The following is a 14,209-nucleotide window of genomic DNA, read 5'->3' as shown; positions in this document are numbered from 1 at the left end:
ACTAAAAGGGGGGGAATAAGAACTTTTCCAGAAGTGTTCCAGGCTTAGTGGGACAGGGAGAGGGAAAGCATGCTACTACCATGGACACTACCCAGTAGGTGCCCTTATCACACACTGAAATGTATACACACATACTGACACCAGGCTGAACATGCTTCTGGAGGGCTAATACTCATTTTTCCAGGTCACATGCATTACAGAAACCTGCAAAGCAGCTTGACCAAACTATGGCAGGACACACAAACAAATTCAAAAATGCATCTCACAGGTAACAACTGCTCTACAATATGGGCTCTGATTCTCTGAAAACCTATTGTTGACACATAGGCACAGAATAGTAGTACTGCAATCTATTAGAAGGTCATAGAGCGCAACCTTCCTGCCACAAATACACAATAAATGAAACCACATCATCCATATTGTAGATCAGAAAAATGAAAATGCTGCTGTACATGAAGCCGGTGTCTGTACAGTTCAAAGGATAGTTTAACAAAAGTATTCCAGATGTGTCAAACGCAAATGAGGCAAGCCACACACACTGCAAGCAAAGACAGGCAAGCAAGCACCGCTACTCAAGCGAACCAAAGGGGGGAAAAATCCATCACAATCTCCAGGTGGCCATTGGTGAATCCCCAGGTGTCAAGCAAAACCAAGCTAAGACAAGAAAAGAATCTTGGCCTTCTAGAACAAAATCCAGTGTACCCAATAGCCTGCCTCCAGCTGCAGAGACCTTGGATGCCTTAAAAAGGGGAAAGACACCCCCCCAAAAACACACACGCTTGCTAAATTTTCTGTGCTTGTCTTTGCTTATGTCTGCAATGATTATTCACCTGCATGCTGAGAAGAGTACGAAGAGCGAGAAGTTGATGACCACTGCTTGGCAAATGCTTCATCTCGTGACGTCTCAGGAGTTCTCAGGCTCGTGGTGCTGTCCTGCTTCTCTCGGTCGCCTGGCTCAGCCTGGCCTTCAGGGCTGGGCGAGGCTGTGTCAGGGGCAGGCTCCACGCACTTGGCCATCTTCTGGGCCAACATGCGTGCCGTCTCTTCCTCCAGCCTCCGAATGTCGTCCATGGTAAGGTCTATCCACTCATCCTGCCAACACCAGGCCTGGCGGTGTGCCCGCAGCATCACCTTCCGCAGACCTGCAGAGGATGTCAGGAGTCATCACTAATCAGAACTCCCCACAAGTCCCATACAAACTACAGCTCACCCCTCCTACTGGTTTTATTTATTATTTGGCCTTGCTCAATCCCCAACGCACAGAGGGAAAACTATGACATTATTATTTTTCCCTCCATAGGTTTTCACAGCTGTGAAAAACATCAAAGTCCAGTTCAGATTCACAACGCAATCCAGGTTCAAACTAGGAGCAGGGCATGGGACTATTCCCCCGCTTCCCATCTGTCCCCTTGTGTATATACCCTCCCCTTTCCCATTTGGTTTGGAAATTATGTATAACCAATTACTAGGTAAAGGTAAAGGTCCCCTGTGCAAGCACCGGGTCATTCCTGACCCATGGGGAGACGTCACATCCTGACGTTTTCTAGGCAGACTTTGTTTGTGGGGTGGTTTGCCGTTGCCTTCCCCAGTCATCTTCCCTTTACCCCCAGCAAGCTGGGTACTCATTTGACCGACCTCGGAAGGATGGAAGGCTGAGTCGACCTTGAGCCGGCTACCTGAAACCGACTTCCGTTGGGATCGAACTCAGGTCGTGAGCAGAGCTTTTGACTGCAGTACTGCAGCTTAACACTCTGCGCCACGGGGCTCCTAACCAATTACTAGTCATGCTCTTAAACTCACTTTGAGAGGCTATTTTTAATCCTGGGTTCTCAATAGAACGATTAGATTAATTCCAACCCAGCCTGACGATAGTTGTCCATAGCATCGATGCCAAGCAGGGAGGGGCAGAAGGAATCTGTGCATGAGGAAGGAGGGGAGGGGTACGCGTGTGACCTCTACAACCTGATCTCACTGGGCCCATTATACGTATGAACAGGACCTAAGACAAAATGCAGTCGCCACATGGACTTTGCAGAAAATATCCCTGAGCAAGGAAGCAGGAATCTCATCTTGTAACTGACCAACTGAAATTAGCCCTTATCAGAGAATAGCATGCAGTCCCTTCCCTCACCACATCATCCCATCTATCATTTCACCATCAAAAACAGCAAATAAACACAGCACACACTGCTTCTGGCAAGTTGCTGCCCTCCCCGTTTCCGTCCTAATTCTAATTTCTAGCATATGAAAGGTTAACCGCAAATGATGACATTTCTGGCACGTCAGCTTTTATATTTAGATTCCACAAATAATCTCACAGTTAATTAATCTAACTGGAAGTCTGTTTGAGAAATCTGGGGCCCTGTGCTCAAATCCAAGTGGCGGGGAAAAAACCATACACAGCCTGTAAGGAATCTGGCCTTTGTCATAATCCCCAGCACTAGGAGCTCAAGCAAGAGCACCCAGGGACACAGGCTAAGGAAAGGGGCAGTTAAGCTTCGCACTACTTCTTGGCTGGGAATTACTGGTGCAGGATTAGACACTCGTATTCAGTACATGTTAGGAACTACTTTGCACATACATAGTTCATATTCTTTTCAAAAGACCAATTCTACTCCCACTTAATTTACCATTTACAACCTCATTATTGTAGAACTGAGGCACATTAAGTGAATGAAGCTTTTAACTTCTGCAGTTTTCCTCTTGCCTGCCTCTATACAGAAATGACAGCTGAGCTTGGTAGCCACCCATTATTTTGTTTGCTATTGCTCTGTCATCTTCCCTCAGACTTTTGCAGCCTGAGCAGCTTTACCAAAACGGGCTCCATGCTCTGGTTGCCTATCCCAGCCTGTGCCTCTTTCCTTCACTTGGTTGCCAACTCTAACGTTTCTGGGTCACAACCCACAGACAACAATTCCATCTGTATCTGAAGAAGTGAAAGCTCATACCCTGCCAGAAATTTTGTTAGTCTTTAAGGTGCTACTGGACTCTACACAGACAACAATGTGCAGCCCATATGCAAAACAACTAACTAATCGGAACCTACCTCATTCTACCCCTGCTACCGCATGTAGAGAGCAGCTGGAAACGATTAGCAGAGCCAGACCAGAGTGGCGTTTTTACCTAGCAGGGAGAGTAGGTGCTTCCATCATCTGGCTGGTTGCAGAGGTCTCTGGAGTTAACTTTATGGTTGCCTCTAGCCACTTGGCAAACGACTTTGTGGACCCATCAGCCCTTAAATATCTCTTCCAACACTTCAGGGGTATCATTTGTAATGCAAACAAGAGTATGGAAGATGCTGCATTTCAGAAGGACCTGCTATCTAATTCTTTTTTCAGTCAGAAATCACAAAACAGCTCATAGTAAAGGAACAATGTAGACTCTTCAAAGGATGCTGGGAATTGCTGCTAGATCTCTGAGCAGTTAATTAAGCCTGATTTCACACGGAAGTAGTCCTGATGTGTAAAACAGGTTAGCATGAATATTGCCACAGTGAGAAAACAGGCACCGTGCTTCAATCAGAATCAATGGAGATATGTTGCACAATTCCATTGCCTGCAAATATAGTCCAACTTGAATTAACCAGTCTCCCAAGCCATTTGCACTGTGGAGAAGGACAGGTGGAAATGTGGAGAACAGCCCTTCATGCTCACCTACATCATGGATGAACTGTTCGATCTTGGACTGCATGCCCCAGTAGCGAAATTCCACCTTACAAAGCTTGTAAGCACACATGAGAGGCCCATCAGCAATGCTTTCCAACCAGTCATCTCCCAGAGGCCCACGTCCTGTCTTGATCGAGCGATAAAGCCGTGGATCCTCTTCCACCTTGTATTCACTAGGTGAGATGGGGTCCCGCACAATGTCAATGGTATCTGTAAGTAGGGAAGGATGAACAAGTAAATAAGTCTCTTGCCACCATCAGAATCTGAACTGGCCCTCCTTCACTCAGACTGTCAAGCTGCCTTTCCCGCCTATGCCACAGAGTCTATTTAGAACAGTGGTTCCCAACCTTTTTTTGACCAGGGACCACTAGGACTTTTTTGTTCGGTGCAGGGACCCCAAGGTTCAAAATAAAAATTCTGAGAATTTGAAAATAGACTTTAATCATAACTGTTAGTTAAACATTAAACTTAGAATAATATTTGAATATATATATTTATAATAGAGAACTTTTAATTGAAAATATTAATTTATTATGGGTTTATAACTTTGTTTCGTGGACCTTAATTTAGTTCTCATGGACCCCTGGGGGTCCACGGACCCCTGGTTGGGAACCAGTGATTTAGAACCTCAGATATTCTATTGTTCTCCCCCACCCTCCACCCCCGCAGAAATACCTACTCTTTCTTAGCCCTGTCATCTCCTGACCAGAAGCTCAAGCTTTCCTCCTCCATTTCTGAATTGTAAAGCCCAAGAGGGAAACCATAACAGAGTCCATGAATCAATGGAGACCAGATTTCCATCCAAGTCACCTTATCTCAGAATCCCAAAACAGTATCCAATAGCCCACACTGGCTTCTCCTATTCCACAATGGTTAATAGCCCAGCATAGCAACACTAATATGTTCTACAATCTTCCACACAGCCCAAAGAATCAATGCTGATCGGTCTCTGAACACTCACCCAGAATCCTTTGTCTGCGCTCGATAGCACTCAGGTTGAAGACATTATTCTGCTTCCCAACATCCTGTCGGTAATAGGTCTCAATCTCAATAGAAAATTTCTCCACAAAAGGGCAGGTGTATCTGTAGGGTGGAAGGAGAGAAGCTGCCAACCCTGAACCCTACCCCTTCACCAAGGTTCCCCTCAGCTTCCCCCTCCCAAGGTTTTCTCTTATTTCCCACCCCACGTTGCAAATACCTGGTGCGTGTGTAAGGATAGGCATTCCAGGATTCTTCCTCTACCTGCAGAGCGGCTTTGGGCAGGAGGGCACGGAACCAGCTGGGGATGTGAGAGCCTACGTGGTAAATCTTGTGTGTATATTGACCATTGCCACCAGGGCCATCGCTGTAGGGCCGGTTGGCCAGGATCTCAACTCCACTGCCCTCTCCGCTTGATTCTTCTCTGCTCTTTTTCTGGAGAACCAGATAGGCAGCACTGCTCAGCCCGTGCCCCACAACACACTGCCCCCCTAGACCCTGCTCACGTTCTTACATCCCTCAGCCCCGCTCGGTCTCTGACCCCCACCTTATGTACAGTCCAAATGCCCCCATCTCATCACCGCCACATCGGCCAGAGATACCCATCATGCTCGTCCCTCACAAAATTTGTTCTCCCTCATTCAAGGCTGATATTACCTGGATCATGTAGAGCTGGGCCACCTGGTACTCTGCCAGGCTCATGGGAAGCAGAATGTGATACTCCTTGATCAGCATTTTGACAGTCAGGGCCTAGGAGTTGAGACAGAGCAAGGGATAAGTGGGTGCAGTCAAGCCAGGAGCAGGGGCGTACGGGAGTGGCCGATATGTACTCAGGGCTGTATGGAGACAATGTAGCTCAGCAGGGAAGAGATGGTTAAGCTACCCCAACATAGCTGCTATTTGGACCATAATTCACATCGTAACACCCACAACAGGGACTTCCAGTAGAGGGGGCACACTGACCCCCATACTATCAAAACCTCCCTGCCACCTGAACATAACACTTTGCGCATCTGATGCAGTAGGCTCTGGCTCACGAAAGCCTCTGCCACAAGTCTTTAAGGTACCACTAAAGTATTTGGTCATTTTGATTGCAGCAGACCAATGCAGCTACCTACCTGTAATGCATTTTTAAAAATATGTTTTCACCTGCCTGGTGTCAGCCAGACCTAGGTGGTTTGTTTCGTTTCTTTTCCAAGTCAGCTTCAGAAAATGGCCGTGTTTGAATTAACTACTTCGTGCTGATCTGATTTCAGTTCTCCGGCGGAAGCTATTTCTAACTGTGTGCTCACTTCCTCTCAGAAGAGGAGAAGCTTGGAAGAAATCCCCATCTGACCTTATTTCAAAATACAACCCACTGGGTAAGTTTCCATAGCAACTGTAGGCGAATGTGTGGCTGGGGAGTTTCAGCATATTGGAAGGAAATGGGCTGGGGAGCAGGACAGAACAAACACTATTTTGCCACTCTGCTTGCAGGATTCGTGATGCTCTCACTTACTTACAACCTGGACAAGGGGCAGGGTCCCTTGCTTCCATTTTGCCCTTGTGTTCACATCCTTTACTAAGCCATATCAGCAAAACGTTAACGTGCTGCTGCCCAGGGCTTGCTTCTCTCCAAGCATACCAACTGGGGGCAATGGTTCTCAGCCTTTCTGGTATGGTGACCCACAAGTCCAAATTTACCTGACGTGGCGACCCATTTAAAAACAAAAGAACAGGATGCAACGATCAATAAAACTGCAAAAGCCAGGGTCCCACTTTCACAGGCTTCCTTTTTTAAAAAAATTTATTCGTTTTTATAATAGAAATTTTCCATAATAACTACGAACATATAAACATTACAGAAAAAGAGAAAAGATAAAGGCAATTTCTTTGACTTCCCCATCACCTCTGTCCGCCTCTTAATAAAGTATTTTATCCCAACGTGATATAGTCTGATCTTGATTATTCTTAAATTCATTTAAATTTCATATAACATACTCTATTGATATAAATGATTATAATTCTTAATATTAATAGTGTCATTTAGATCAGATTAAAAGGTATTATTGCATTTTTCCCAGTTTTAATTCATATTCACAATATTTCATCCAAGCCTCCCATTCCCCCATAAATCGAACATTGTCTTTTTGATTTATAGTAGCTGTAAGTTTTGCCATTTCCACCAGGTCAAACATTTTCATAATCCAGTCTTTTTCCCCAGGAGTATCTGCCCCTTTCCATTTTGCTGCATAGAGCTATCTTGCAGCTGTTGTAGCGTAAATTAAAAAGTTTCTTTGTGTTGACAAGTCATCAGGTATCATACTTAGTAGCATCATTTCTGGTATTTTGGGTATATTTTTTTGTAGTATCAATCTTAATTCGTTATAAATCATATCCCAAAAATCCTTGGCTTTGTCACAGGTCCACCACATATGGTAAAAGGAACCAACTTCCTTGTTACATTTCCAACATTTAGGGGACGTCATTTTGTAAATCCTTGCAATCTTCTTAGGTGCCACTTTCACAGGCTTCCTGACCAAGTTTAGGGTCTGGACTCATAGGCTGAGAAATGACTGAGATTGACTCAAGCCTAGGGTTGCCAGGTCCCTCTTTGCCGCCGGAGGGAGGTTTTTGGGGCAGAGCCCGAGGAGGGTGGGGTTTGAGGACTTCAATGCCATAGAGTCCAATTGCCAAAGTGGCCATTTTCTCCAGGTGAACCGATCTCTATCAGCTGGAGATCAGTTGTAATAGCGGGAGATCTCCAGCTAGTACCTGGAGGTTATCTATACAAATAACTCACTCTACTGTAAATAGCATTGGTTAAATGAGACAGTAGTGGGCAAAAATACTCAAGCAATAAACGAAGATAGCAAATGACATGGATAGCAAAGCTATCACTGTATTACAATGATTGTAAACATAAATAGACAAACCAAGCTAGGCAACCGAGGTTACAAAGCAAAAGTAGCAAAGACAATGTGGCGAAAAAATTCAACAGAGGCTGACAATAAATATACAAAAGTTCTAGTGAAGCATGGGTAACCTTCAGGTCAATATCAATTTTCTGTATATTTATTGTCAGCCTCTGCTGAATTTTTTCGCCACATTGTCTTTGCTACTTTTGCTTTGTAACCTCGGTTGCCTAGCTTGGTTTGTCTATTTATGTTTACAATCATTGTAATACAGTGATAGCTTTGCTATCCATGTCATTTGCTATCTTCGTTTATTGCTTGAGTATTTTTGCCTACTACTGTCTCATTTCACCAGTACCTGGAGGTTGGCAACCCTACTCAAGCCACAAGTGCATCTTGCAAATTATGTCCACACCATCATCGGTGCTGTTTAGCAATGCTGCACCTTGCCCTTGTCTGTAGCACCCAGCTTTCTGAGGCTGCTTTTTTTCTCCTTCTCTGCCATTAGCAGCTGTTTGACAGGCAGAAATGCAAAAGGTGCAGCTTTCCCTAGCATAGAACTGCAGCAGTGAGAAAAACTGTTGAACCTCTATCACTCAGCTATAAATGTATAGGAGCTCTACCAGGGGGGAAAAGTTGGCAATTCTAACGGTGGACTATTCTCATATGCCTCCCGCGTTCACCACAAAGCAACCTTCCTGCACACACTCTGTTTTGCCTGCTGGACCTTGCACTCTGCACCAACTGTCAGCGTGATTCAACAATAACAATAGTAATAATTCCAGAGGTATAACCATATTTGTCACAGCAAAAAAGAAAAGAAAAAAGGAAGAGTTGGTTTTTTATTTAAAAACTAACAAGCTTTTATTCCAGCATAAGCTTTCACAGACTACATACACAAGATATAAGCAAGGTCAAAGGGCCATGAAATGCTTGCACTAAATGGTAATTTTAATGTGTAATCATGAAAAGTACAGAGACAGTTCCTAGTAGCATTAATTGGTGATAAGCTTCCCTAGTTTTGCCAGTTTTAACTAGCTGAGCAAAACTAGGGAAACTGCAGTTATCACCAATTACAGCTCTTGTGAATGGCCTCTGTACTTTTCTTGATTACACTTGAATTTTACATAATTTTGTCTCGTCTTTCATTTCATAATACACTGAACACGCTATTTACAACTTCCATTCTTTATAACCTCATTATATATAAAACTTATTTGTAATTGCTGTCTAGTGAGAATCCACTCTATACAACTGATGAAGTGGGCTCTAGTCTGTGAAGGCTTATGGAAGAACAAAAACTTGTCTTCAAGGTGCTACAGGACTCCTGTTTATAAATGCTAAGTATTATTAACTGCTTACACATCTGAGGTGTACTTTACACTTTAATCATTTTAGTAATCCATACAACAACCAAGAGCAGGCAAATATTATTATCCTCATACAGGCACAGAGCCAGTATGGTGCAGAGCTAGGAATGTTGGACTCAGGTTCAAATTCCCATTCCTCCACAAAGCTCATTTGAGTGACCTTGCGCCAGTTACTCTCTCTCAGCCTCACCTACCTCTCAGGATTTCTCAAGGGCAAATGTAGGCAAGGAGAAATATGTATACCCCCCCCTGTGCTCTTTGGAAGAACTGTAGAATAGAAACTGATGTGTACAAGGCTCAGGCAGTAAGCATTCAAGTCTGTCTAAGTTTACCTAGTGAATTCATGGATCAGATGAGATTTCAACCAAGAGCTTCCTGAGACTTAGCTGCTATACTGAATATTTTGAATATTTTTTCTCCATATCCCCTATGACACCGTTGCACCTCAGTGCTAGAAGGGTCCTTACCAAAACAAAACAATTTTACAACCCACAGTCTTAACGGATGAAATCCCAACAGCCAAATAATGTAAGAAACAGGACAGGTGTAATCCAACACAGCCAGATAAACTCAAGCCACCAAGTTGGGCCACTCACTATACGGGGAGGTGACGCTCCAGCCACATGCTCCTGCCTCGGAGGCCCCAACCAATCATATCTGTGAGCAAACTATTTCCCAAGCTCAAATATGTCAGTCGGCTAGACCCTGAACTCAAAAACAATACCCTTCCACGGAGCTACCAAAAAGACAGTTTCATGCTCACTTCACACAAAATTCTTTGCATACATACAAAGAAACAAGGGGGGGGGGGGAAATCCTGACTATATAATCTACCCTATTCACAAGAGTTTAAAATTATGTACAATATGTATCTCTCATAAATCATTCTATGTTTAACACAAATGAGGTTCATTTGCTCCCATGAATGTACTGAGGAGGCTATTTCAGACTTTCACTCCCTTATAAAGCCATGTCCAGCAGCAATAATTCAATGCTCAAACATTCCCACGTCTCCCTCAGCTGAGCATTGTATAACCCCATCATGCCATCTCTTCCAAACCTCCTTTCTCCAGCCTTAGCTATCCAAATTCCTACAAGCACACTCACATACTCTCGTAGGGAAAATGCTCTCACTCAAACAAAACAGTAATAGTCTGCTCTAAGAAAGCAGCAGCAAGAGGATGGTAGTGACCTGGAAGGAATACATTCAAGGCTTCAATCCTATCATGAATAATCCCCAAGGACACGGCTGAGCTTATTTCCAGGTAAACACGCATCAGACTAGGTGGTACAAATGAAAACTTAAGCATGCTTACTAGGATGAAACTAATTCACAGTGGGTAGCCGTGTTAGTCTGTTTGTAGTAGTCAAAAAGGGCAAGAGTCCAGTAGCACCTTAAAGACTAACAAAAATATTTTCTGGTAGGGTATGAGCTTTTGTGAGCCACAGCTCACTTCTTCAGATCTGAAGAAGTGAGCTGTGGCTCACAAAAGCTCATACCCTACCAGAAAATATTTTTGTTAGTCTTTAAGGTGCTACTGGACTCTTGCCCTTTTTGACTAGGATGAAACTGAATGGGATGTATTGTCGAAGGCTTTCACTGACAGAGTTCATTGGTTCTTGTAGGTTATCCGGGCTGTGTGACCGTGGTCTTGGTATTTTCTTTCCTGACGTTTCGCCAGCAGCTGTGGCCGGCATCTTCAGAGGAGTAACACTGAAGGACAGTGTCTCTCCTCTCTCTCTTCAGTGTTCCTCCTCTGAAGATGCCGGCCACAGCTGCGGGCGAAACGTCAGGAAAGAAAATACCAAGACCACGGTCACACAGCCCGGATAACCTACGAGAACCAATGAATGGGATGTACTTCTGAGTACATCGTATCTCCGTAACATCTGGAGCTTTGGGTGGAATGAAGTCCTTTGTTTACATCTTGATACCCCCCCCCCAATATTTTTAATGGATAAATACAACAAAGTAACGATCCCCAAAACATACTTTCCTCAAGCGATCAACTACATTCACGTCAGCCAAATGCATACATCCAGCCCAGCTCTCAGTCCCAATATGGTAGTCCTGGATGAAACCGTTGCCACCTCTTTTTGCTGGTAGAGCTCCTACGCCTTAAACAGCGGGGCAGATAACTTTAGCAAACATGGCTGATCACCACTCCTTGTTGGGGAAAAACTTAATCTATGGAATTTAGGTCTACTGAGCAGCCATTAAAGGCACAGGACCAGTGGGGGGGGGGGGAATAGTAACGCAATAAAAGCTGGAACACATCTGTCCCACCAAGGTCCTGATAAGTCCAGGTTTCGGGTCCAGCCTTGAACGGACATCAGCCAAGCCTCCGCAGGCCTCATGAACCAAGACCCCCCCCCAAAAAAAAAACTATTAAGGGGACAGAGAAGCAGATCAGCAGGGCTGTGCTTTCCTCTGGCCTTCTCTGTGACTAGACCCCTCCCCCCAGATACTGCAACCCAGGTACAGGAACACGTGGGAATGGCATATGCCAAGGCACGGGGTCCCCTTCCCGGCCAGCAGGAGCTTTAGAAAATGGGGGGGGGAGGGTGGCAGGTGGGCGAAGAAGGAGCCTAGGCGAGGGTGGGGGTAGGGGAGGGGGAGATCTGCTGAGCCCCATGGCTTGAGAAGCCCCCCGGGGCGACCGACCCCTCGCCCTGCTTGCATGCACCTGGCGCTGCGGCCCGCTTTGCATCCCCAGCCGGGCTCCCACCCCCCCCTCCCGCCTCGCCCCCTCCCCTCCCGGGCCCAGACCTGCGGCTCGCGGTGGGGATGGATGCCAGCGGCGGTATGCCCGGCTAGGTCCTGCCCGCTCCTGCCCTCTCGGCGTCCCGGGCGATGCCAGGGCTCGGCCCCTGCGGCGGGGGCATGGTCCGGCGGGGGGCGAGGCGGGGGGCTTCCCCCCTCCGGCCAGGAGCCGTCGCCTCCCGCTGGCCGCCGCAGCCGAGAAGCCCGCTCCGCCGCAGCCCCTCCGTCCTGGCACCGGGAGGGAGGGGAGGGGAGGAGGAGGGGAGGGCTCGCGGCGGGGAGGAGTGCGGATGGTCGGGGGGCCCGGAGGGGCGGAGGGGCGCCGGCCTCTGCTCGGACTGGCCATTGGGCCAGCTTGCCCGGTGGCCAGCGGGGCCCCTTCAACATTGCGCAATAGGGGAAAACATAAAAGTCAATACAGATTAAATGATATTAATTGGGGAGGGGCTGTGGCTCGGTGGCAGAGCCTCTGCTGGGCATGCAGGAGCTCCCCGGTTCGATCCCCGGCCTCTCCAGTTCTAGGCGATGGGAAAGAGCCCTGCCGGAGACCCTGGAGGGGGGTCGTGGCTCAGTGGTAGAGCCTCTGCCTGGCATGCAGGAGCTCCCCGGTTCAGTGCCCGGCCTCTCCAGTTCTAGGCAGGTAGGTGGTGCGGAAGACCCCTGCCTGATGACCCTGGAGAGGGGCCGGGGCTCAGGGGCAGAGCCTCTGCCTGGCATGCAAGCTCCCCGGTTCAGTGCCCGGCCTCTCCACTTCAAGGGACTAGGCGAGTAGGTGATGGGAAAGACCCCTGCCTGAGACCCTGGAGAGGGGCGGGGCTCAGTGGTAGAGCATCTGCTTGGCATGCAGAAGGTCCCAGGTTCAACCCCCGGCATCTCCAGTTCTAGGCAGGTAGGTGGCAGGTAGGTGATGGGAAAGACCCCTGCCTGAGACCCTGGAGAGGGGCCGGGGCTCAGTGGCAGAGCCTCTGCTTGGCATGCAGGAGCTCCCCGGTTCGATCCCCGGCAGTGATGGGAAAGACCCCTGCCTGATGACCCTGGAGAGGGGCCGGGGCTCAGGGGCAGAGCCTCTGCTTGGCATGCAGAAGCTCCCCGGTTCGATCCCCGGCATCTCCAGTTCAAGGGACTAGGCGAGTAGGTGATGGAAAAGACCCCTGCCTGAGACCCTGGAGAGGGGCTGTGGCTCAGTTGTAAAGCCTCTGCTTGGCATGCAGGAGCTCCCCGGTTCGATCCCCGGCATCTCCAGCTCAAGGGACTGGGCAGGTAGGTGATGGGAAAGACCCCTGCCTGAGACCCTGGAGAGGGGCTGTGGCTCTGCGTAGGCAGCACTGTCTTGGATGGACCGGGGGGGGGGGGTCTGACTCAGTACAAGGCAGCTCCGTGTGTTCACAGCCTTATCGTGATGGGCCCCTTGTCTTCTTGGACCCCGTCCGCCACTGCTCGCAGCTGGCCCTAGGAGTGGGGACCCTCCGGCGAGGCAGCCCTGCTCTTTGGGGGGGTGGGCCGCGAGCGAGGAGGGATGCGGCGGGTGCCCCCCACCCAACGAGGAGAGAGGAGCGCAATTCAAGGCATTGTGGAGGGAGGGAGGGCGGTCGGGGCGGGGGTCCTGCGCCCCCGGGGCCCCCTCTCGCCTTGGATTCCGGACTGCGGGGCAGAGGCCTCCTACCAAGCTGTTTGGGCAGTCGGTTGAGTTCCCCAAGAAACTGCGCCCGGGCGCATGCAAAGCCTCTGCGCCTCTGCTCCCGTTTCCTTCTATGACATCATTCCTTCTATGACATCATTCCCGGGGAAACGCCTGTGACGTCAATAGGTGCCTGTGACGTCAATAGCTGGCACGGAATGAAGACCACCTGCGTGGGCGGAACAGCCAAGGAAACCTCCAGATCACATTTATGCGCAAGCATTTGGATAGTCCACTTTGAAACAAGAGGGGAGAAGGCAAGCCAGCCGCCAGGTGTGGCTATATTGGCATTAGATTGCGTTCGAATAGATGGAATCGGATTGATCGCCAAGAAGCTTGTCTTGCCCCGTGCAAATTCTCCGTAACGCCGACTGCACCAAAGATGTTGCACTGGAACGGGCTGAGATGTTTTAGGAAATATTTTTATTATTGTGACATGTGCAATGCCAGAGATTCTTTTAACAACACTGACTGCGTTACATTTCAGAGTCGAATATTGACAAAACATGCTCTACAAAGCTTGACGTAGTGTGCAGAAGACATTGGCAAAATTCATCCACCGTGAAAATTGGGAACCCAGATCTCATGCTCATCACTGGTGTATGGGCAGGCCATGAAACAACCTGCTTCCACCAAATGCCAAGAAGGCTCTGCTCCTATATTATCTGCACAGCTAGTAAACCTGTACTGTGGACAACAGCCTTGTTAAGAGTAATAAGGAACGGGATCTCTTTGCAAAAAACAGCATACTCCCCTTCTAAAAAACTGTTGCCACCTTCGTTTTAGTATAGCACATTTTGGATTATTTGTGCCTGTCATACACTTTTCCATGTACAGTAGTTTTGCACTTTACAGAATGA

At 47.8% G+C, this 14,209-nt stretch overlaps 2 protein-coding genes across 2 annotated transcripts in view; both read right to left on the bottom strand.

Annotated features, from left to right (window-relative positions):
* PITPNM1 (phosphatidylinositol transfer protein membrane associated 1) overlaps positions 1-5,389 on the bottom strand; it is a 32,357-nt gene extending 26,968 nt beyond the window's left edge. The window contains exons 1-5 of the mRNA XM_056851794.1: positions 5,301-5,389; positions 4,864-5,078; positions 4,627-4,748; positions 3,654-3,875; positions 831-1,142 (exon numbers count right to left, since the gene is read on the bottom strand). Coding sequence (XP_056707772.1) covers positions 831-1,142; positions 3,654-3,875; positions 4,627-4,748; positions 4,864-5,078; positions 5,301-5,378 — 949 coding nt within the window. The 5' untranslated portion in view covers positions 5,379-5,389. The remainder of the gene's footprint in view (positions 1-830; positions 1,143-3,653; positions 3,876-4,626; positions 4,749-4,863; positions 5,079-5,300) is intronic.
* The window catches only part of CDK2AP2 (cyclin dependent kinase 2 associated protein 2), a 207,992-nt gene that overhangs the window by 183,763 nt on the left and 10,020 nt on the right, over positions 1-14,209 (bottom strand). The gene's annotated exons all lie outside the window — the stretch shown is intronic.

Source organism: Euleptes europaea, chromosome 6, assembly GCF_029931775.1.
Source record: "Euleptes europaea isolate rEulEur1 chromosome 6, rEulEur1.hap1, whole genome shotgun sequence".
Taxonomy (NCBI): domain Eukaryota; kingdom Metazoa; phylum Chordata; class Lepidosauria; order Squamata; family Sphaerodactylidae; genus Euleptes; species Euleptes europaea.
The sequence above is the reverse complement of the archived record's forward strand: the minus strand, read 5'-3'. Positions and strand labels throughout refer to the sequence as shown.